Source organism: Choloepus didactylus, chromosome 7, assembly GCF_015220235.1.
Source record: "Choloepus didactylus isolate mChoDid1 chromosome 7, mChoDid1.pri, whole genome shotgun sequence".
NCBI classification, from domain to species: Eukaryota; Metazoa; Chordata; class Mammalia; order Pilosa; family Megalonychidae; genus Choloepus; species Choloepus didactylus.
In genome coordinates this window covers 73,297,185-73,321,991 of record NC_051313.1, presented here as the reverse complement: position 1 = coordinate 73,321,991, position 24,807 = coordinate 73,297,185, and the positions used below count along the sequence as shown (strand labels likewise).

Genomic DNA, 24,807 nt, shown 5'->3' with positions numbered 1-24,807 from the left:
AATACTCCTCTGTCAGTCATCACCATTGATGCTAAGAAACTATCCTTTCCTTTGAGCTTGATTAGAGTGCTGGTGTTCATTGAATTTTTATATTTTCTGATACAGTATTTCAATATTGGTAGCAAGGAGGGCTGTTGGGACATGGACAGTTTCAGACATGTTAATAGGAGTGTAAATTGGTAAGGCCCTATTGAAGGTCATTTTAATGTGGGACCACTGGGATCCTTAAAACTGTCCCTTTGACATAGGTCATAAAGCCTTTCATTCATAGGGCTGTCTCAAAGCAATAGAGAGATATAGTCAAAGATTGGTAAATAAAGATGTTCACTACGCAATGTTACTTCCAGTGGCAAAAGTTAGAATATCTAAATATCCAGCATAAGAGTGTGATGAATTGTATATCTGTATGATGGAGTTGCCAGGCAGATATTAACACTCATGGTTTTGCAAGGTTTTTAATGATAGGGGACAGTACTTGTGATATATTATTGAGTGAAAGGGGCAAGATGTAGTTATTTTTACCAAATGTGATCCTATGAAAGGAAAGATCTGTTGCCTCTTCCTAATACATAATTGGGTCCATATCTCCAGTTGAGCTGAAGGAGACTGTAGTCCAGTAATACATGCTGTGTGTAGGATGTGTGTGGTGTGTGTGTGTGTGTGTGTGTGTGTGTAAGGCAAGGAGATGTGGAAGTAAGCAAGCAATTCATGTTTCTTTAATTGTATCTTATTATTGAGAATGCAGGAATTTTTGAGTAACCTCAAAAAAAATTTGGGGGTAGGGGATGGATGTTGTGTGTGCGTGTGTGTGTGTGTATTATGTGGAAACAAAGATTTGACTATGTATTGGTTTTATCTTTTACTATCATGAACATTCCACAAGTGTTGTGTTCATAGAGCTCTGCATATGAACAGACAGTCTAGACCCTTTCTTCTAGTTAAATTTAGACAGTGATTGTCTAGGTAGTGAGATTGTAGGTAACTTTTTTGTACAATATCCATATTTTTTAAAATGCAAACTGAGTTGCTTTTATAATCAAAGGAGCTGAAAGGGCATTGTATTGTGCTAAGAAGTGTTTATGTCATCCCTAGCCACTAAAGAAGGATTTCAAGCAGGAGAATAACATGATTGTTTTGACAAAAATGCAAACTACTTTTAGGACCTTGATCAAAATAGGTAACCACTTTTGACCTCAGTGTCCTTATCTGTAAAACAAGAACAATAAAATATACCTTGTAGGGTTTTGAGGGGAAATTAAGTAGGATGATGCTGTTTTGTAAGCTATAGTTTTAAAATAATATAAATACATTTCTGAAATTGCATTATCAGTGAGGAAAATGTTAACTTCTTCAGAAATGAGAAATGACTTAATTCAAGAAGTTGAGATAACATCAGTATCAATTTGGATTCAAAACCATGCAGTAATTCTCTCATCTTAAATCATTGACCTTAAGAATGTCCTGTTTTGCTAGCCGTACCATTTTGGAAGTTATTCACCGATTTAAGCCCTTTCATCAGCTCTCTTAGCTCATGGCATGTAACAGATTTCCAACCCTAAAGACATATCTTATTGAGGCTTTTTGGAGGGGTGGTAGTGGAAGTAATCAATTATGTGAAAGTGTCCTTCAAACATAGCCCTCCCCCCAAAAACAAGAGGTCTTTGTGGCTACTTGCTATCTCAAAATGATTCCCTCTTTGGCCATTACAGAATTTACTTCTCCATTTAAATTTGTTCTTTATGCAGATTTTCCAGAATTGCTTAGAAAAGCAAGGTTGTTTTCTCATGTTTTATATGCTGTGTTTAAGATATTGACTATTGTCACCCCATCTAAATTAATATGTATCATAAATTAATAAGACGGGTAAAATTTTGAAAACCTACAGTTATGTTTGCAGCTCTTCAAGAGTACACCTGACCCCTAGTGACAGAGGAAGGAAAGATGAAATAGAACGAAAAGGGTTAAGAAATAGGGTTCAGAATAAGATGGCATTTTTTGTTTACTCTCACCTTTTAAGAGGAGAACATTTTTCTCCTGTGAATTGATGAAAAGATGTTTTCATGACAGTGGCTACAGCTGTGGAATGTGAAAGAGGCTGCCGATGGGAATAAAAATGTTGCTGCTCCCACAAATCAGTGAAATGTTGACATCTCAGATGGGTTCAACATGGTTTTCAGATGGTTTTGGGCAGAGGGAGCTTTTGTGACTGTAAATGTCAACTCCTAGTGGGGGTCGGGTGAGTGGCTATGGCCCACTGAGAACTAAATGAACCTCTCAATTCACATTCTGTTCTTTCCAGGCAACCAGTTGTTCCTCATGATTCTGGGGCATCTTGGTGAGGAAATCACCATGGTAGGAGTTGCTTAGTCCTCTGCTGAATATCTGGTCAGTGGGCAGTGCATGACTCCTGCCATAAATCACCTCTTTTTTATTATCAGTGACCTCTGACAGTGAGAAATCAAACGTAGTTCAATTTGGAAATCTATACATATTATTTCTGATGAGCATTTCTCCTTATTTGTCTTCTTTCTTTAGATAAAGAAGAAACAGCAGGATGTGGTTAGATTTCTGGAAGCCAACAAGATAGAATTTGAAGAGGTGGATATCACAATGTCAGAAGAACAGAGGCAATGGATGTACAAAAACATCCCACCGGAAAAGAAGCCTACTCAGGGCAACCCTCTCCCACCTCAGATATTTAATGGCGACCGATACTGTGGAGTGAGTAGCTAGGCTGTTATAATTCTATTAGTTTAGGTTGTCTGGTCACCTAGAGTACATTTGTTTTTGTTTTTGTTTTCTGGTGAGAACTGTGACCTCTTCACCCAGTGCCTATCCAGGTCCGTAAGTCTAACAGAGGGTGAAGTTGAGAGGGGAAATGAGTCCAAGGTCACAGATAGTGTGCATGAGTGTGAGTTGTGTGGTGTCGCGGCCCATGAGGGCTTTGCCAGTCCAGAGGCCTAAAGAAGACACTGGACATTTTCTGATACATGAGCTTTTATTCAGGGATTACCAACAGGGTGAGAAGTCACGAAGAGATCGTGACAGCTCTCTTAACGTCGGGCAGGCATCACATTTGCAGGGAAGTTGACCGCACAATTAAGCTAGCTGGTCAAGTGGGTTATAAGGGTTTAAGACAAAGACCTTCGTAAGGGTGGGAGAGCATAGACGGGGGAACAGGGTCCTGTGACATGGGGGTGATGCAGGAAGGAGAGGAGAATTATGGGATGGGGCTTAGTCGATAACCACAAGAGTGATAACACTTGGGAGCAAGGAATCAGGTAGACTAGATTAACACTTGACAGCAGTGGGTCTGGGGTACATTTACATCTTGCTCTTTTGTGAGACTAAGAGTTTCTCACCTCCTGCTTACTTCCCATTTCACATTTTAAAGTCATATTTTAAGGTTAATTTACTGCTTTGTTTTCTCTTTACTGGCTTACAGAGATGATAGGTTAAATATTAGCTGCCTAGGTCACGCAGGCTGCTATGCACCAATGTCCGCAGGCCTGTATGTTCAGGCCACGGGCTGCCACGTGTGGTATGTGAACGCTAGTACATGTTTGTTTCTCTGTCTGCCTGTCTCTGTCTGCTTTGGGAAAGGATATAGAAAGGGAAGCTGTGTATTTTTTTATTAATACATTTTGAGGACAGAGTAGAATCTTTATCCCTCTATAATATAAATAACTGCTAAGAGATGATTATTAACCAGCTTCCATTTTTTATGATAATGAGCCAGATGGATCATTATGAACATCTAAAATAAATTAGGTGCCTTTTTTTTTTTTTTTTTTTTTTTTCATTTTTTGTTTATTTATTTGTTTGATTTTCCTTCAAACAAAAGTCCTAGCTACTTCAAAATATAGGCCGGGGTTAACAAAAAAAGGCCACTTTATAATCCCTTCTCTTGGGAGGGTAGGAGTCCCCATTAGCCATGTACAGGGTGGGTTTGAGTTTCAGAAGAAATGGTGTCCCACTTCTGTAAGTTAGGTGCCTTCTTGCTACATGCAACACATGAGAAGTCACTTTTGTTTAGTTATCTATCTTCCTTCTCCCTCTTTTATTTAAAAAATAAAATTGAGAAGCTTCTTTACAGTGAGTAAGCTAGCACTTGCCTTTTGATGTAGCACAAGTACGTAAGTCAGTGTTTATTTGGGGGACCTGTGCTGAGACGGAATAAATAGCTGGGTTGTCATTAGGATGGAGAAAAGGGATAACAGAATACTCTTGGCACTTTGAAAGAGGCAGTCCACTTCTCCGTGTGTATAAAAGAAAATGAGAAGTAGGACCATAAAGCCATGAATTGATTGTGCACAGACTTCTTAGCTGCAGTGTCTTGAGAATCCTGAACATGGCACTAGACATAGCTTTGAGTTCTAGTACCACTTTGTATCAGTAATGATACCTTTGGAAAGTCACTAATCTCTTTAAATTTCAGTTTTCCCATCTTTAAGCAAGGGATGTTAATATCTATTTTACTTCACATGATATTTTTGAGTGTTTCTAAAGCACTTCTTAAGAACATTAATTATTATATAAAATAAAGATTATTATTTTTGTGAAGTTCTTTTATATCATGATCTCGTGTTTTACTAGGGGAAGTATGTGGTAACCAAGAGTGTATCCCATTCATGATTACAGAGGATAGAAAACTTTCTGTTTTGCCTACAGACAAAATGAATTACTGGTTGAAAATGTTTGTAAACTGTGCAGTTCAAAATAAAGCTAATAGTCAAATAGGACAAGAAGTCTTAAAACAAAAATCCAGCATTTCAAAATAAAGTGAAGCTAACAGTCAAATAGTAGTAGAAGGCTTAAAACAAAAATTCAGCAGTTTTCTGTCCCTTGGACTTTGCAGATGTGAAAATGTCTTTATTCTGGTCTCTTAGTTGAGTGGTAGCTTGGCTGGGCAGAGAATCCTAGGTTGGAAAAAAATTTAATGGTATTGCTTCATTGTTGTCTGATTTCCAGTGCTGCTATTAAGAAGTCTAATACTGTTAGCCTTGATTTTTTTGTATGTAGTAATTTCTTCTTTGCAAGCTTTTAGGATCTCCTCTTCATATATGTGTCCTAAAATTTTTTGGTGAATTGCTATGGTATAAGCTATTTTTCATTCACTGTGCTAAGTGTTCAGTGCACCCTCTGGAGTGCCTCTTAATTAGATTTTGGATGCCTTACACTGATTTTATAATTTTTTTTTTCCACTATTGTCTGCCTCTTTGACTTTTTGTTGTATTTTCTGGGAGAGTTCTTCAACTTGACCTCTTAAACTTTTCATTGAATTTTTTTTATGTTATCTTATTTTTCCACCCTTTCTTGATCTGTTTTTAATAATGTTGTATTTTTATGACATGATGCAAAATCATAGCTCAGTGATGATAAAAAGTATAATTTCTTTTAATTTTTCTTCTGTTACCAGTCTTGTCCTTGTTTCCAGTGATTTTCTTTGCTTCCACTTTGTTTTGGTCTTCTCTCTCAAGAGTGGTGGGCTTTCCTTGAATGTCTGGCAATCCCTGTCTTTTGTTCATTTAAGAGATTGGAAGCTGTGTGTGTGCCTGTATATGCATGCAGGCTTGTTGCCTGGTGGGCTTCGATCTCGGGGTAGCCTGTTAGTGCTCTCATTGCAAATCCCTAATAATAGTATCTGAAGGTCTTTTCTCAGGCGATGGTTTCATTTTTCTAGGGAATGACCCCTCAGTTTCCTGCTTTGAGCATATCAGCCTGGCTACTGGAATTTCGGAACTGTAGGACAAGGGAATTGGAGGGTCTTACTCTCTGTCATGCACATTTTCACTTCATATCCCTATTTTCACTCCCACTCTCTTCAGTGCCAGTGTTTAGTTTGTCTATTGATAATAGCTCATTCAGGGAGAAGGAAGCTATCAAGTCGTCTAACTACTCCTTATATAGACTTTCAGACAATCTCCTGTTTCTGTTCCTTTTCTGGGGCCCTGCAGCTTGCTCCTTGTGGGTGTTCCCTCTGCAGGCACTGAGCTTTGATGGTCCTTTGCTCTCTAATGTTCCTCGCCATTTCTCCACCCATTTCCTCCCTATGCTGTGGTTCAGGACTGTAGCTGTCTCCTGGTTATATCAGAAATGGAATTTCTATTTCTGGTTTTTATTCTCCTTGTTGTTTTGTTGACTATTTCAGAGGAAGGGGGTAGAGACATCTTTGCTCTATCATCATAAAAGCAGAGGTGTGTGTTGAATGAATGAAAGATTGCAATGTTGTGAAATGAAGTTAATGCCTTCTCTTTGTTTTCATCTTTTTGTGACTTTGTAAGTCTATGTATCTTTACCCTGTGGAGTCTGTGGAAATTTTTTCAGGTAGACTGTGTGGGAGCTGGCTCGAGGCTTACATATTGATTAAACTGTGCCAGATAAATAGCGTCTTCTCTGCTGGAGCAATGTTAGTGCCATGGCAGTGGTGACAGCAGCTGCCGATGTATGCACTCTGTCGTTAGAGTCTGATCTGGCAGGAATCTTGAACGCCTTGTTTGTTCTTATCAAGGTCAAATAAATTTGATTTTGATAAAAGCATTAGAGAGCAACTAACCATAAGTTTCATTCATCTTGCCCCATGCACCTTGCTTTACGAATGCTTGCTTAGGACGGGTCTCATTCGGTTGGTTACCCTTGGAAACCTACTGCCTTGCAAGCAACAGGACCCAGAAAGCCTGTAGAGTCTCCTGTTTCCTGGAATTGGCTGGAAATATATTACTTCATTTTAAACTGAATGAGCTAGGCTTGTGAGACGTAGAGTAAGCAACTGCTAAGTTACTTGGTAACCATTGTGGACAATTGCTTTCTGTCTCCTTTAGCATTTAAATAGCTTCCCTCTTGGGAGGAATTCTCTACTGTGTGGAAGCTCCCTGGCATGACCAATCCGTTTTTCCCACCCCAGAATTTGAGCATTGAGGGGGTGATGCAGAAACACAGGGTCAGCAGGATGCTTTCTGTGGCAATGAGTACCCAAGCATGATGGGGGCCATGATAGCGGCTGTGAGTGTCCTGATGAGCCTGATCCTGTGGTGTGCCTGCGTGAGCTCTTGGCTTGCCTGTTTCCTCAACTGGTTGTCCAGCTTGACTTTTGATTCTCTGGGCGCCCCACTGTTTCTGTGTAAATTCTTTGCATCTTAAGTTGCCAGTGTCTGTTTCAGTTGTTTGCAATTAAGAAACCAGACTGCCACAGACTTGCCTTGCTGAATCCCTAAGGTGAGCAAGATTCTTCTCTTAGAATGTGGCTGATAGGGTCCTAAAGGTAAACACATCCCAACTCCTAGGCTTTCCTGATGGGCTTTCATGTCAGATTTGGATTTTAAAAAGCTCAGGTCATCATGTTCAAGGGTTTACCCCTTTGTTCTCACTCTATAGAACTGCCATGTATGGAATGCACCAGAAATTAAAACGCACTCCTCTACACAAAAGAAAAATATCTACTCCCTTTTCTTTTATCCCTCCTTATTCAGCGAACAAATGATTTGGATTTTTAAATATATTTTCTTTTAAAACTGATAGTGAGAAATGGGAATGTAGTCAAGTTGCATTTAACTGGGGACACATTAGCCAGTTTGTAGGTTGACCTTCCGAGAGGAAAAACCCACAGTGGCTGTTCAGATAACTGGGACGAGTTGGTGCAGGCTTGGCTGGGTATATGCTGATACTCAGAGTTGAAGGTGAGGAGAGACAGAGTGTGGGGAAAACCTGTGGCTGGAGTTAATCATGTAAAGTCCTGTCTTATAATGAAGAAAGGACAGCTCAGCTGAAGTACAGATGACAGAATATGTTTACAGAAAAATAGCCTTTTGACCATTTTTAATTGATGTTTTAAAACTGTTGAATTACTTTTTTTATGTGCTTTTAGGTGGTACTTGGAGAATGCTATATTTGCTCCTAAGCACTGGATATGTTGCTTGCCAAGTAACGTTACATTGAAGTTTGACTAGTAGTTTTGTTTAAGTGGCAATTTGGCATGCTCCCCATGTTCCCCAGATTACCTTGTTAATTGCATCCTGCAAGTAGGCTAGAGACAAGTGAGACTCCTTTTCAGGAGGAACAGAGGGGGTAGATGACCAGCAGTGGGAGATGCTCTAGCCTCTTCTAACCATGGCGGGGACCCAGAAGCTCATCCCAAGCATGCCTGAATGTATGCAGTTGTTATTCTTCCCAAAGCTGTGTTTATGTAAGACTTTTGAGAAGATTCTCTTAGAATCATATATTTTAAGTGTGTTTGAGAGTATTTTTTTGAAACATGAGAAATCTACTCCCTTAGTTATCAGTTTTTACCAACCCGTTTTAGACATAAAATTTCATTTTAAAAAGAAAAGGGTCACTACTATCTCTCTCTATAAATGTGTATTTTAAGTATCCACACACAAACATAAGAAATTGTCTTCAGCTAAAAGTCCTCACAAGATATTGTTAGAAAGAGATGGCTAAAAGTTTCATATGAATTAATTTGTCATCCAGCAGCATTTTCCTATTGTTTCTTAATGCAGCATTAAAGTGAACATACTAAGTAGAGAAAATTTGAAAAATAAGAATGGGAAAGAAGAGGGGGCCAATCAGTTTTGCCTTTCAAGTAAGACGGCAAACATTTTGGTGTATATGCTTTCTCTTTTCTTACAAGTGGCTTAAATTTTTAAATAACACATTTTGGATCATACTGTATAAACCATTTTGTGCCCTGCTTTATTCTCTAACAAAAATAGTTTCGATGTTAATGTAAACTTATGTTTTAGAGGTTACGTACTATTCCCTTGAGTGGATTACTGTAATTAACTTAATCATGTCTCTACAGTGGTCAGTTTAGTTTGTTTCCAGTCACTGGATATAATAGTTCATCAATGGCAAGCTGTTCTGTAGAGCTCATTAAATTGAATGCTGTTTTAGGGACTGCATTCTCACTTTAGGTTATTCCCATTCCTCTTCCTGTCCTTACAGTCCTGTTGTCAAACAACAAAATATTTGGGGGAGCATTGTTACCAAGACATGAAGGGTTACTGTTGTTGACCCCAGAATTTGGGTTCAAGGTCAAGAAAAGTTGTGAAATGAAAACAAGTAAAAATTAAAACAAGAAGATGTTTATATGTGTTGTTGGTAAATCAGGTTGGGTTTCCCAGTGCTTGGAGGTGCCCCAAGTCATAGAATGAAGACTGCCCATCTTCCTCCAGCTCCCGTTTGACTTGAAGATTTGTATGAAATAAGCACACCTCAGAGCAAACCATTTTTTAATGCAAAACAAACACATATATTATAGAGTGAGATGTCCCATTGCCATGAATTTTTATGATTAAACAGAAAGCTTCAGAGGAATTTCACATTTCCACTTCAAAATTAGCCTTCCAGTCCTCTAGATCAGGGGCTGGGCTGCTTAGTAAATATTTTTGATTTTGTGGACCACATACCTCTGTTGTATATTCTTTGTTTTGTTTTGTTGCTGTTTTTGTTTGGTTTTACAACCCTCAACAAATATAAAAAACATTCTTTGCCAACAGGCCTTTCTATAGTTTACCCCTGCTCTGGATGGTCATTTACATTCCCCTCTGTCTCTTGGGGTTCTCTAGTGGTAACAAAGGTGAAACCCTGGATTAGCTTTTCCCAAGCCTCCTTCATGAAAATTTGGTGTATTTGGCAGAATGGAGTAGAACATAATGTTGGACAGAAATTTTGACAAACATGGTAGCCTGTCTGCGATGATCATGTATTACTAGAACACTGGTGGTCTCTTTACAATCAAGAAGGAAAACATAAGGAAAGCTAAAGTCTAAAATTTTCATCATTGTCCGCTGGTAATTGTGCTCGGTCCTAAAATTTGGATGTTATTTATTTAGGGTTAATGGCTGCATCATCTACATGGTCTCAAGGCAAAGCCCTAAAAATCACTCCCACATCCATTTGTCTTTCCTCATACCCCCAATTGGTTATTAAATCCTTGATTTTTTTTTTTCCTTCCAGCATAATTCTGTCCTTTTTCTCTCTGAAAACTCAATTCAAATATGCCTTGTTGTTAGCATTCTCTAAACCACTAGGACTCTGGTCATCACCCTACTGCTTGCTGCTCCTCCCCCAGGCCCAGCAAACCCGTGTGTCATTACTCCTGTTAGGGCATTTATCTCATTATACAGGAATTTTTTTTCACGTGTCTTTGTGTTACTTCGTCTCAAGCTCCTTGGGCTCACACTCATCAGACTCGATGGCCTATTTATCTTGGTGTCCTTGGTACCTGGTAGAATGCCAGGAACCTGGAACATGCTTAGAACTCATTAGTATGTGAATGGTGAATGCACACTCAGATATTTTCAGCTGAGCAGGTCGCGAACCCATTTGGTTGGGTCTTGCCTTGTCGAGTTTCTGAGCATTTGCAATGGTCTCAGCTCTGCTAGATCCGACTGTGCTGCATTCCTGCTTTTTATTAGTAAAGTTCAAAGCCAAAGGTGTCAAAAGCAAGCGTACTGAACCTTTTCTAAACTTACATTCCAGGAAATCTATTTTGGAAGCTATCTCTTTTAGAAACTCATATATACCACAGGTAGAATTCTTTTAGAAAACATTTGATCTGAATTTAAAAATCTGTATTCCAGGGCCTTCTCTCCAAAAGATCACTTATTTCAATCAAAGAAAATCTTCTCTTTCAGATGTTTTACTGTAAATGTTCTTATATGTCATCCTTACAGATAGCAGGGAGGGAAAAGTAGGGTGGTAGGGAAAGGTTGTTATAAATTCGTCTTTATCTCTGATTGCTGATCTCTGATCTTAGTCTCTTAAAAGTTTTTCCTCAAGGGATTAAGTGAGAAGAGAGGAGAGACATGATGTTTATCTTAAAATGAATGAATGAATTTTTACAGTATGGCTTTTTTTTTTCTTTTGGAGATACTTTCTTGATATAATAGTGTTAGAAATTTGTCCTTTCAATTAAAAAGAAAACTTCCAATTAAGCCTTCAAAAACTCTGCCCTGTCCTAGAAATAATCACAACAATAAAACTAAGTATTGCATTTGGTTACAAAAATGGTCTTTATAGAAATGATAGAATTCAGTGGTCATTTTAGAAAACCTATAAAATACAGAAAACACAATGTAGGTAGTAAACATATCCTATAATCCTACTGTTAAGGAATTTGGTATGCTTTCTTCATATATACACGTATTTATGTATATATGTATGTGTATATATATATGAACACATGCATATATGTACATATGTATCTCTTCAATGATGAAGTTTTTACTTTTTATGTAAACTGAGTAATTTTACATGGCATTACATATAAAACCATTTTGAGTGAGTACATATGAGTTTATCATATTGTTTTCCATAATTTCTCATTTTTCTATTTTGTATTTCGTGCTACAAATATCCTTGTTCATATATTTTTGTGGCCATCTCTACTTCCTTTTGATCTGTTTCTAGAAGTGGGACAGCAGTACATGAACATTTTTCCTCTTTATAGTTAAAAAATATAGTGGTTTTATTTGTTTTAATTGTAATAATACCTTCACCTGGCAAAAAAGAAAACATTCAGATCTTACAGGAGAGTGGTGAAAGTGAAAAGTCATTTTGCCTCTGCCCTTTATATGTGACCTTCCTAAAGATTCCCAAGATGTAACCTCTTTCAAGAAGTTCTGCTTTTATGGTTTTTTCTGGTTACTAATTCTCTGTTTCCTATCTTAATATCAACATTCCTTAATTTTAGAATTTAGACAGTATTATTTACTTTTTTTTGAAAGGTGACAAGACTTCTAGCTTCTTATTTCTCCCTCATTTTGATTTTCACACATGCAAACACGATATAAAGTTTACTACAGTCACATTCTCTTCTGTAACTACAGTGAGTTGTCCATGCTTTGTTTATGAATAGCTTTTTAAATTTTAAACTCAAAGCCGGCATTTATGGTGTTATAATTCTATAAATGCTATCCCCTACAGAACTGTTTGGTAGTGAGAGTAGTCCGAGGAGGATATATAATTCCATTTTTCTAAATTCCTGTGGATTAAAGGAGAATGACACCATGTCAACTCCCAAGGGGTTCTCAATTCATTTTACCCTTTTTTACTTACTCCACTTTATGCTTGTTTGGCAAAGATATGAGAGATATTTTCTCTTTCTTGTATTTCCTTTTTATTTGCTTGGACTACCTTCTGAAAAGAAAATTTTTAACATGGTGTGCCTATGTGGATGTGGTAAACTTTCTGAATGAAAATTTTTTTAAATGTCTAGTTTGCTTTCATCCCAATGGATAACTTAGCTAGGCAGAAAATTATAGATTTGAAATCACTGACCCTCAGGAATCATTAATCCATTGTCTTATCTGTTCATGGTATTGGTCACAAGACTTAATGTCTCATAGATTTTTATGGGTAGGTCTTTTACTTTTTCTCCCTAAAAGGTTTTAGGATTTCCTTGGAGTTCTGGAATTTCATCAGGATGTGCTTATTTTTGTTGTTGTTGTTGTTTGTTTGTTTGTTTTTAATTCTGTCTCCTCAGCAATTGGTGGAAATTTTCATTCTGAGACCTAGTATCTTTTTTCAGTTTGGAGAAATTCTGTTCTTTCTTTGACTTATTTTCCTCCCTTCCATTTTCTTTCCTTTTCCACCTATAGGATGATTTTTTGGACGACTTTTCCCCTCATGTTTGAATTTCGATATTATTAACTTGTCTAATAATTTCCATCTCTTGGTCTTAATGCTCTACATTCTGGGAGGTAGTCTCAACTTTTATCTTCTAGAACACCACCTTTGTTTTTAACTCTATTCCAATCTGTTCCTTAACATATTTATTAAAATTTTAATTTGGCTATCAGTTTAATTTCCAAGAGCTCATTTTCTGGATGCGGTATCTTCTTTAATCCCTCTGAGGTGTTAATTAAAACCTTTTTTTTTTTTTTTTAATTTCTTTGTCTACCTTTTTAGGAGCATGCCTTGAATTTTCTCCAAAGTTGTGCAGGTCTGTTTCCCTTTGAATAGGAGGGCTAAATAAGACTGTGTATGTGGATGGGTGCCAGCAGAGAAGCAGGCTGGAACCCCTTAGATGCTAATGAAAAGAAAGCCTCGCTCAGGCAGTGAAAGACTTCAGTGTGTGTCCCTCCAGGATTAACCTCCTTGCCAAGTGTCCTTTTTTGTCTGATGTGGGATCTAGAGTGACCACAAACCTTGCTGTCTTCTCTCAGACCCCTGGAACCTCATTAGGAGTTTTTAGCAGATAAGCAGTCAATGTTCTTTTGAGACCACTTCTAAAGAGCTCTCTCTTCATTGGGGAAGCAACTTACTGGTTTAGTCGTGACTAATGCACTTCTGTATTGTCTTGGTGATTACCCCTTCACCATCTGCTCCAGCTCATTGTATTCATTGTCTCAGATTTACAGTTTCTTTGGAGCTTCCTTGGGAAGGATTGCTCTTCTGTTGTTTTGGGCTGTGGTTTCTCCTACTCTCTTTTCTCTATCAGTCCAGTTCTGTTTGTTTTATATATTTTGGGGTATTTCTAAAAATTTTATCACTGGTTTCCTTCCCTGGGTTTAGCACACAATTTTTATCCCCTCCAATTTCAAGTGATGCTTGGATAAGAAGGGGGGAAGAGGGGATATATTTGTTTGCTCTGCCCCTTTGAACCAGTATGGTCAGAAATCTTACATGTGAATTAGGAATTTAAAATCCTCAACCTTGGGCTTGCCCATATTTTTGGTATTTGGCATAAAATTCCTGAAGGGGAAGTTGTTTTAGACAACTACATTTTACCTGTCCTACCAGGATTGGAACTGTCAACAAGTTTATCCTTCTATATTAAGATTTCATAAGATAGAATATAGCATTAACAGTCCTTAACCACTAAATCAAGAAATTCTCTCAGGCCTGAAAGAAAATTTAAGATGGGGCCTCTGCCTATTTTAACTGACAGCAGCAACACCTGTAGTCTTAAAAAAAAATTTTTTTTTTAATTTTTCTTCTTTTGGATTAACCAAATTTACCTTGGCTCTTTTAGAACTGATTGCTGCTACCCTTTCCTTGGAGGCCACATGTTGTTTTTATTCCCTGCAGCCTCATTTGGCATGTAGAAATAATATGGGTCTGTCACTTAATTGTCATTGACTTAGCCGTGGGAAGTAGTGCAGCTTTTCAGAGTGGCTGCTGTAGGTTTTCCTCGCTGTTTACTTAGGGATCTCTAAAAGGGCAGAGAACTTTAAGGTCTTTGTCTCAAACTCATGCCTAGTCTATTTTTGTCTAATCAGAGTGTATGGAATAGTGTAAGTAAGCTTTGTGGAAGAATGAGACTATTGTTAATTCTACCTGTTGTAGATTTTATCATGCGTTTATAAACGTCTCTAATGTTGGTTGTCACCTGAACATAAACAGAAATCTAGGTTTTTTTAAATCTCCTTCCTTCCTTCCATCCTTCCTTCCTTCCCTCCCACCTGCCTACCTACCTACTACCTACAACCATTTAGCTTGTTTATACTTAAAATTACAGCATTCAGATAAATGTTCCATTAGTGAACAAGAGTGCTTGGCTATGCTTGCTACTATCTCTACAGTTCAGAAGTTTTCCTTTCATAAGCATTCGGTACTAGAAACAAAGTGAATTTTCATCCTTTGTTTTAAATGTAATAAAAAGTGTCCCAGTTTCTGAAACTGTAAAATTTTATCTTGAAAACAATTTGTGTATTTGTACCCTTTGCCAAAGGAGATGTTAACTGGTCAATATATTCTATAGTTACAGAAGGTTGATTGTTCTGAATTGGGCAGTTTGCAGACAAGTGTTTACAAACAGTTCACAGAGCGTGCCTTTGAGTATAAGGAATTCAGCCAGTCTATTTAAAAACTTTATAGTGAGTTAAAAAAAAATTATTAGAGAAGTTATAGGTGTACAGAAAAATCATGCAGAAAATGCAGAGTTCCCATATACCTCCCCTCACACACACACACAGTTTTCCCTATTACTAACATGTGGCTTTAGCGTGGTACATTTGTTACCACTGATGAAGCAGTATTATTATAATTATACTATGAACTATAGTCCACAGTTTACATTAGGGTTCACTCTTTGTGTTGTACAGTCCTGTGTTTTTTAAAAAATTATTATTCTAGTAACACACATACAACCTAAAGTTTCCCCTTTTAATTACATTCAAGTATATAATTCAGTTCTGTTAATTACATTCACCATGTTGTAGTAGCATCATCGCCAACCATTATGAAAACTTTTCTATCACCCCAAAGAGAAACAATTACCCATTCCGCCCCCCCCCCCCCCGTTTCTGACTCTAAATTTGCTTATTCTAATTATTTCATATCAGTGAGATCAGACAATATCTAGCATATTTCTATAGTGAGTGTTCCGGTTTGCTAATGCTACCATTATGCAAAATACCAGAAATGGATTGGCTTTTATAAAGGGGGTTTATTTGGTTACAGAGTAACAGTTCTAAGGTCATAAGTAAAGTGTTCAAGTTAAGGCATCAACAATAGAATTCCCACATTGGGGAAAGGCCATTGGTATCCGGAAAACCTCTGTAAGCTCAGAAGGTACATGGCTGGCATCTGCTGATCCTGGATTGTGTTCTACCTTCTCTCTCAGCTCCTGTGCATTCTTCAATATGTTGCTCTTGGAGCGTTTTGTCCTCTCTTAGCGTCTCTGGAGCAAAAGTCTGCTTTCAATGGCCGTCTTCAAAATGTCTCTCTAAGTTGCAGCTCTGAGGTTCTTCTGTTTGTGAGCCCCTTTCTAAGATTCCAGTGAACTAATCAAGGCCCATGATGAATGGGCGGGGCCACACCTCCATGGAAACGTTCAATCAGAGGTCACACCCTAATCAAAGGTGTCACTCACAGTTGGGTAGGTCATATCTGCATGGAAACACTCAATCAGAAGCTTCCAACCTAATCAACACTAATACCTCTGCCCCTACAAGATTGCATGGAAGAATATGGTGTTTGGGGGGATATAATACATCCAAACCACCACAATGAGTTTTTAAAATAAAATGCTTTTAACCTTGGTAGTAGGACCCTTAATATAATTTTTCAAACATAAGCCTGACAAGGGAAATGAATTCAATAAGAAAGTAGAAGTTTTCTTTTTATTGGAGAATGCCCAAGGCCATAATATAAGAACTTATATCTCAAAAGGAAGTGATTTCTAAATTTCTGACACTACATTACTCTTAGTTTCACATCATGCAATTTAATTTATCTCCAAAAAGTGGTATTAACTATTAAGAAGTCCTGGATTTTAAATTATACATCACCTACTCTTTGCCTAAACATTACAAAGAAATAGTTTATCCTCTTGCATACTTGAAAATTCATCAGTCCACTCAAAAACTTTAAAATTCTTTATAACCAGGAAGTAATATAGTAGAAATAGGATTTATGAGCATGGTATTGCCTAAAACATGGTATGTTGGTTATTAAGCAGCAAACACAACTCATTTGTCCACTTAACAGATATTGGTAAATTGGAAGTATGCCAGACTCTGTTCTAACATTGACTTCTGTGCTGGTTTGAAAGTATTACGTCCCCCAAAACGCCATTATCTTTGATGTAATCTTTTGTGGGCAGAGGTATCAGTGTTGATTAGATTGTAATTCTTTGAGTGTTTCCATGGAGATGCGCCCCACCGAGCTGTGGGTGATGATTCTGACTGGATAATTTCCATGGAGGTGTTACCCCACCCATTCAGAGTGGGTCTAAATTAAATCACTGGAGTCGTATAAATGAGCTGACAAACAGAAGAAACTCAGTGCAGCTGAGAGTGACATTTTGAAGAGGAGCTGCAGCCAAAAGGAACAGTTTGAAGAACACACTGGAACTGACAGAGGAGCTTCAGCTTACAGAGACATTTTGGAGATGGCCTTTGTAAGCAGACTTTTGCTCCAGAGAAGCTAAGAGAGCCCCAAGAGCAACTAAGTGACATTTTTGAGGAGCTGAAGCCTAGAAAGGAACATCCTGGGAGAAAGCCATTTTGAAACCAGAACTTGGAGCAGACGCTGGCCACGTGCCTTCCCAGCTAACAGAGGTTTTCTGAACACCATTGGCCATCCTCCAGTGAAGGTACCTGATTGTTGGTGTGTTACCTTGAACACTTCATGGCCTTAAGACTGTAACTGTGTAACCAAATAAATCCCCTTTTATAAAAGCCAATTCATTTCTGGTGTTTTGCATTCTGGCAGCATTAGCAAACTAGAACAACTTTTAAAAATGATTTCCTTTAAATCATTCTGCTTTTAAAGTTAATTACTAAATGTGGTATTTGTCACTTTGGGAGAAGTTCATTACCTTATGCAAAAATTTCTTAATTGATAGATGGATTCAATTCAGATATGCATGTAAGAAGCTCCTCTAGCCATAGTGACATGACAGTGAGTTAGTTTTAAAAATAAAAATAATGCATGAATTTTATCACAGACATACAGTGTAAGAGAGAATTTTCTTTTTATAAATAAGAAATATTGCCATTATGAGGTTTCTAAATATCTGAAATTTCTAAGTATCTTTGTGGGTGACTAAAACTTATGAAAACAGTTTTGGTTCATTGTAGATAAGTGCATTGTTGATAATGTTACATATTTTCTCTACATATGTGTGTGTGTGTGTTTGTGTGTGTGTGTGAAAAGAAACTTGCTTGTGAGAGTTTACCTTATTTGCAATTTTGTGAATTGGAGAATTGTGGTCATTTAAAGAACCAGCAGCGTTTTAATATTTAAGCACTGAAATCTGAAATATGAACATGAAGCTTCATTGTTACCTGTTTTTTATTTTTTATTAAAGAAGTTGCGGGTTGTTACTTGGTTTTTAATCTTTTATAGGCACGGTATTTTCATGCTACTGCTTTAGTCTTTTGAAAATAGAATTCATAGTACGTTTACAGAGATTGAGTGAGTCAATATTTCTAATTTTTTTTCTTACGGTGTTAGTGTTTTCATGCCTTCTTTTCAGATTGACACCAGGGATTGTTAATCAAGTAGATACAGGTAAAGGCCTTTCAAACTCGAGAAGAGAGATAGCGTTTGATGACAAGGTTACCAGTCCTCAGTTTTTTTTCTCTCACTCATCTCTCTCCCCTTTTTCATTCATTTAAACAGGAGAGAAGAGCAAACTTTTCAGACAGGTAGTACCAGTAACAGGAATACCTAGGCTGGACTTTGCACCCAAACACAGCTAATCATCCATTTAACAGTAACTCCACTGCAAGCTCCATTATTTCATAGAATTCTGGAATTCCAGAGCCTCTGGTAGTATCTGATACAGAGGAAGAAACCGAGTCTGAAGAGATTAAATGAGTTGACCTGTATCAGATAATTCACATAGTAGATCTCTAGACATCCCATTCACAGTTGACTGAGTATATACACTGCTCAGTTTCCCAGAAATGAATCCGTGAACCAGACAGTGTTTGGTGCAGGTGGAGGTTATAAGACCTCTCTTCTCTTCAACCCTGATCACTTAGTCAGGGCTGGACCATATATGGCAATAGACACTGTATTTAAAGATTTTAATCTATCATAAGAGCAATGGAAAGTCTTTTAAAGAAAGGATTTAAGCAAAGAATGATATGATCAAATTTACATTTTTAAAAGATCAATCTGTCCTCACTTGAGAAGAATTGGGTGGAAATAGGTAAGATCGAACAAGGGTCAATAAATTGGGGTGCTATTGCTGAAGTGTAGTGTGGATTAGGATGATGGAGACAGATGTAGAAAAATGGAGAGGCTTAACAGATATGTAGGATAGTTGGCAGTTGAAGGAAGAGAGGCATCCTATGATGCCTTGGTTTCTGACTTCTGCAGTTGTCTGAGAGGTCTGGCTTTTTGGGTAGAAGTAAGAAATGTGATTTAGACCCATAATATTTTAAGTCTATGAGCAGTTGCTTATATGGAACCAGAGCTTGGAGGAGAGGTCACACTTAGAGATATGTGTTTAAGTAGAACCATACTTGTGGATAAGATTTCCTAGGGAAATAATTTAGATTGAGTATGGGCAAAATATGTCATAGAGAGGAACAAGTACATCAACTTTCATATAATGGATGTGTAAAAGGATGGAATAAATCTAACTTTGGTGTAGCTCTCTGTGATGGTTAGGTTCATGTATCAGCTTGGCCAGGTGATAGTACCCAGCTGTCTGGTTAAGCAAACACTGGCCTAACAATTGCTGTGAGGACGTTTGAAGCTGGTTAATAAACCAGCAGGCTGGTTTATTAAATCATCAGTCAATTGACTGCAGCTGTGACTGATGACTCACCAAAGGGTGTGCCTTCCACAATGAGAGAATGCAATTGTCTGGATTTAATCCAATTAATCAGTTGAAGACTTGTAAGCAAGACAGATAGAGGACCTTCACTACTTCTTCGGCTGCCCAGTGAAGCATTTCCTGAGGAGTTCATCGAACATGTTCGTCGAAGATCCCAGTTCATTTCCTGAGGAGTTCGTCGAAGTTGCTGGTTCGATTCTTGAGGAGTTCATCGGACATCTTCCTTGGAGTTGACAGTTTGCTGACTGCTCTACAGAATTTGGACTCGTGCATACCCACAGTTGCGTGAGTCACTTTTACAATTGGATAGTCAGAGACACCTCTCATTGATTCTGTTTCCCTAGAGAACACTAACTAATAGTGTTACCACAGGTAATATAAGCAACAAATCTCAACAGATAGATAAAGTGTGTCTTAAACAGGATTATTTCTTGGACCCAGGGCCATGAAATACTACTCATCTATTTGGACATAGTTTTGTTACAAATGTTTGTAACAAATATTCATGTCATGGGATTTTGCCCAAAATATACATAAAGCATATCTGTATTATTTGTGGCATAGTTAGCTTCATATTGTTATACTTGAGATAACAATTATATGAAAATCTTTGGTATTCTTAGATCACATGGCTAATTAGGAACCTCCAACTCTCCAGTTGATACCTTCCCCACTCCTATGTCTCATACCATTTCTCAAATTTAACATGTCCAAACTCAACTCCTACCTTCCCCTCAAACCTGTTTTTTTCTTGTCTCTTCCTTCAAGTTAGAAAGCAGAGAGCCGTTTTAATTCTTTTTCCCTTACCCCCCAACCAAATCCATAAGCAAGTATTAGTTTACCTCCGAAATATATTCCAGTCTAGAGAGACTTTCTCCCTGCTTCCCTTCTGGCCCTTCTCTCTCCAGCTCCACACACTTGACTTAAAGTATTTTCTTAAAGGAAACTAGATTCTGCTGCTCCCTCCATCAGAACTCTTATGTAATTTCCTTTTGTGCTTAAGAAAAAATTAAAAATCTTTTTCTTGGCTTACAAAGTCTGGCTTACGCAGGTCTCTGTAGAACGTGCTGCTTCACTCTTCACCAGTGCTGTTCCCTGTACTGAATGCCCTTGTCCCAACCCTTCACCTGGCTACCTCTGCTCATCCTTCAGATTTCAGCTGAAATGCCATTTTTCAAAGAGGTCTTTGCTGAGCCTCTCTGCAGTGGTGACTGGCCTTAGGGCTGATCCTGACTGACAGAGGGAGGGAACCACATGAAGATCAGCAGAAGGAGCAGCGGGTGCAAGCCTAAGGCTGGGATTAATTTAGCCGTCAATTAAAATCACAGCTGCCCACAGTACCACATGAGACTCAACTTGCTAAAGCATTTGGACAAGAAGTGTTTCTATACAGGGTCAAATAATTCAAAAAATTCTAAGCAAATGAGGCATGCTTTGCACAAAGCAAATCAGCACTCTCTGTGTTGTCTTGTGATGCTGTTGGCTTGGTGCAACAATGGATTAATTAGGGCTCAGTGACTCCAGCATACAGACTGTAGATGGAGGGATGGATGCATGGACGGATGCACAGATAGATGGGAAGATAGATGAATGTATCCTAAAAGCAGGAGTAGCAATGAAATGTTAATTTTCCAAGGGAAAGAGATAAAAGATGTGCCTCTGGTCATTTTGAAATATATACATAGGGAGAGATGGAGACAAACAGACTGATTGTAGTTATCCATGCCCCTTGCATCATTAATTACCCACAAATACTCCTTTTACTAATGAACTGGAGAAAATTGGGAGGATCACAGACTTCCTGAAGAGTACTGTCCCTATAAAGTGGTGAGTGGCCATGGATAAGGAGGGGTTAACAACACAGGCAAAGTTTCTTCTCTGATTTTCCACACACGTTTCTTTCCTGGGTCTGCCATTTTGTTTTTAGTTTTCTTTTGTCATCACAGTCCCTTGCCCAAGGCATATGATAGAATCTGGATGAAAGAAGCTGGCAAAAATGCTCAGAGAGAAACAACTATTTTGTAGAGACTCTGCTTTTATATAACTGTGAAGTTTTAAAATGAAGTTAATAAAAAGGCCATGTCTGTCCCAGGGTAATTTGCAGAGGATAAAAAAGTATTTGAAAACCCCCCTTGAGGGACTTGGGGAAAAATGTGGAAATCTTAAATGTACCTACCTGGGGAATTCCTTATAGTCTTGCAAACATTGGGGACTACCAATTTATTAGGCTGAGCCCTCGATCTTGGGGCTTGCCATTATGAAGCCTGTTACTGCAAAGGAGAGGCTAAGCCTTCTTATAATTGTGCCTAAGAGTCACCCCCAGAGAACCTCTTTTGTTGCTCAGATGTGGCCTCTCTTACTAAGCCAACTTGGCAGGTGGACTTGCTGCTCTCCCGCAGGGATGTGAATCTTCCTGGCAACATGGGTCATGACTCCTGGGGATGAGTCTGGACTTGGCCTCATGGGACTGAGAAAAGCTTCTTGACCAAAAGGGGGAAGAGAAATGAAAGAAAATAAAGTTTCAGTGGCTGAAGATTTCAAATGGAGTTGAGAGGTCATTCTGGAGGTTATTCTTATGCATTATATAGATAATCCCTTTTAGTTTTTAATGTATTAGAATAACTAGAAGGAAATACCTGAAACTGCTGAACTGCAACCCAGTAGCCTTGATTCTTGATGATTGTATAACTATATAGCTTATTCAATGTGACTATGTGATTGTGAAAACTTTGAGGCTCACACTCCCTTTATCCAGCATATGGACAGATGAATAGAAAAATGGGGACAAAAAAGTAAATGTATAATGGGGGAATGGGATGTTTTGGGTGTTGTTTTTTACTTTTATTTTTATTCTTATTTTTATTTTTATTACCTTTTTTTGGAGTAATGAAAATGTTCAAAAATTGATTTGGGTGATGAGCGCACAACTATAATGATACTGTGAACAATTGGTTGTACACTGTGGATGATTGTATGGTGTGTGAATATATCTCAGTAAAATTTCAATAAAAAAAAAGCACAGACTGGGGGAAAACATTTACAAAACACATATTTGACAAAGGGCTTGTATGCAAAATATACAAAGAACTCTGAAAACAACAATAAGAAAATAAACAATCCAAATGAAAAATGGGCCAAAGAGCTGAATATATACTTCATCAAAGAACATATACAGAGGCAAATAAGCATTTGAAAAGATGCTCAACATATATCATTAAGGAATTGCAAATTAAAACAATAATAAGATATCACTGTACACCTATTTTAGAATGGCCAAAATCCCAAACACTGACACCACCAAATACTTACAAGGGTGTGGAGCAACAGGAACTCTCATCCATTGCTGGTGGGGATGTAGAATGTTACAGCCACTTTGAAAGACTGGTAATTTCTTACAAAGATAAACATAGGCTTACTGTATGATTCAGCAACCATGCTTCCAGGTATTTACCCAAAGGAGTTGAAAACCTATATCCACACACACCAAAAAAATCTGCCCATGAATGTTTATAGCAGATTCATTCATAATTGCCAAGGATTGGAAGCAACCAAGATGTTCTTTAATAGGTGAATGGATAAACCATGGTACATCTATACACTGGAATATTATTCAGTGATGAAAAGAAATGAGCTATTAAGGTACAAAGAGACAGGGAAGAACCTTAAATACATATTACTAAAAGAAAGAAGCCAATCTGAAAAGGCTACATACTTTATGATTCCAACTATATGACATGGCATGTTTAGGACATTGAAACTATTCTGTATGATACAATAACAGTGGATACATGACATTATGCATTTGTCAAAACCCACAGAACTGTATAACACCATGTAACTACAGACTTTAGTTTCTAATAATGTATCAATATTGGTTCATATATTGTAACAAGTATACCACACAAGATACTAATAGGGAAACTATGCGTGCAGGAGGTATATATGGGAATGCTGTACTTTCTGTGCAATTTTTCTATAAACCTAGAATTCCTCTAAAAATGAAGTTTACTACAAAAAAAAAGCCATGTCTGCACTGTGGAAAAGTCATTCACTCACTTATGGAATTACTTGTGCGCCATTTATTATGTACCAACTTTGTACCTGATACTGTGCCACATGCCAGTATTGAGAGACAACTGGAAATGAACCCTGCTCTTACGGAGTGCAGAAAATCATAATTAGTAAGTCAGGAAAATGCCAATTGTTCAAGTGGGTGCAACAGTGTAAAAATACTGTAGATGCTTCTGAAACAAAGGAAGAGGTAATTAGCTGCATCAGAAATTATGAAAGTAGGCTTAGCAATAAAGGGAACTATCACTTATTTGGGACTTTATTGTGTCAAATGCATGTGATACACCTTTTACTACTTTTATCATATAAATATTCTTCATTATTTTAATGACTTGACTAATGAGGCATTGCAATTTATGAAGAAGTTGAGAAGCTTTGCATTAAAAAGTTATGCCTTTAAATATTTTGTCAGCTTTTAAAATCCATTCTCAAAACTATTACAGTTTTTAAATGTCCTGCAAATAAGAACAATGTTGCAAGCAAACTTCAGGAAATTTTAATTTTGAATACAATTGCAAAATTTATTATTTCATTTAAACTGTAAGAGATACCTTTATTCTGCATTGCTCCCAGTTGCATACAGCTTAAGTATTTTAACTTTAGATCTAAGAATCCTTTTTCAAATCATGGGGCCCCACAGCTAGTTTCTTCTTGGGCAGGAAGCATCATAAGGTGCAAACGGCATGAATTTCAAGGTAAAAGTAAGACTTGGGCTGTGAGCCTTTGGCTACTTATTTCTTTGCTCTGAGCCAGTATCCAACCTGGTGAGCAGTGGTGGAGATTAAATGACGTAATGTTTGTAAAGCATCCGGCACATAGTAAATGTCTGTTTACAATATTTATTTTTGGAGTAAAGTAGTCAAAAGGACCACTACCGAATTTTTAATTTTAGAAACTATGTAATAGTGTATGTGCAACTCTTGAGAAGAAATATTTGATGAACATATTGGCCAGAATTCATTAATGACTTCTCTTGTGAAAGTAGGAGAAAAATGGTTTTGTGTCTGAGGCAATGATAGATGTTACAAAGAATGTAGTTTCCTCTAGTTTTTATTTCATCTTTTTATTCCCTCTGAAGATACAGCCTCAAAGAATGTGGAAAACTTCAAAAGCAGAATAGATACACTCACATTGACCCAAGGAGACCTTTACAGCTTTCTGTTTACCCCGTGATTTTTTGAAGTCCCAGATAACAAAATATTAAGAGTAAAACTGAGAGGCTGCTTCCATTTTGAAGTCCTAGAATAAAACTTAGGTCAGAGAGATTCCACAAAAATAAATGTCAGTTTAGCACATGAAGCAAAAGGAGTGTGTTGCTATTTCACTTCTGATGTCAAGTATTTTACATTTTAATCCTGCCACGGGTTTTGGATTCAGAACTTGTTACATTCATCATCATACTCAAACTCACACTTTTCAAACAGTGAACCCAGTAGATTTATGTAGCTCTTCCCAACCCTGGTTGTAACAACAGCAAATTTTTTATTTCTATA

At 37.6% G+C, this 24,807-nt stretch overlaps 1 protein-coding gene across 1 annotated transcript in view; it reads left to right on the top strand.

Moving 5' to 3' along the window:
* Positions 1-24,807, top strand: part of LOC119540612 (proline-rich receptor-like protein kinase PERK2) — a 70,477-nt gene that overhangs the window by 37,869 nt on the left and 7,801 nt on the right. The window contains exon 5 of the mRNA XM_037844657.1: positions 2,536-2,721. Within this exon, the coding sequence (XP_037700585.1) occupies positions 2,536-2,721 (186 nt within the window). The remainder of the gene's footprint in view (positions 1-2,535; positions 2,722-24,807) is intronic.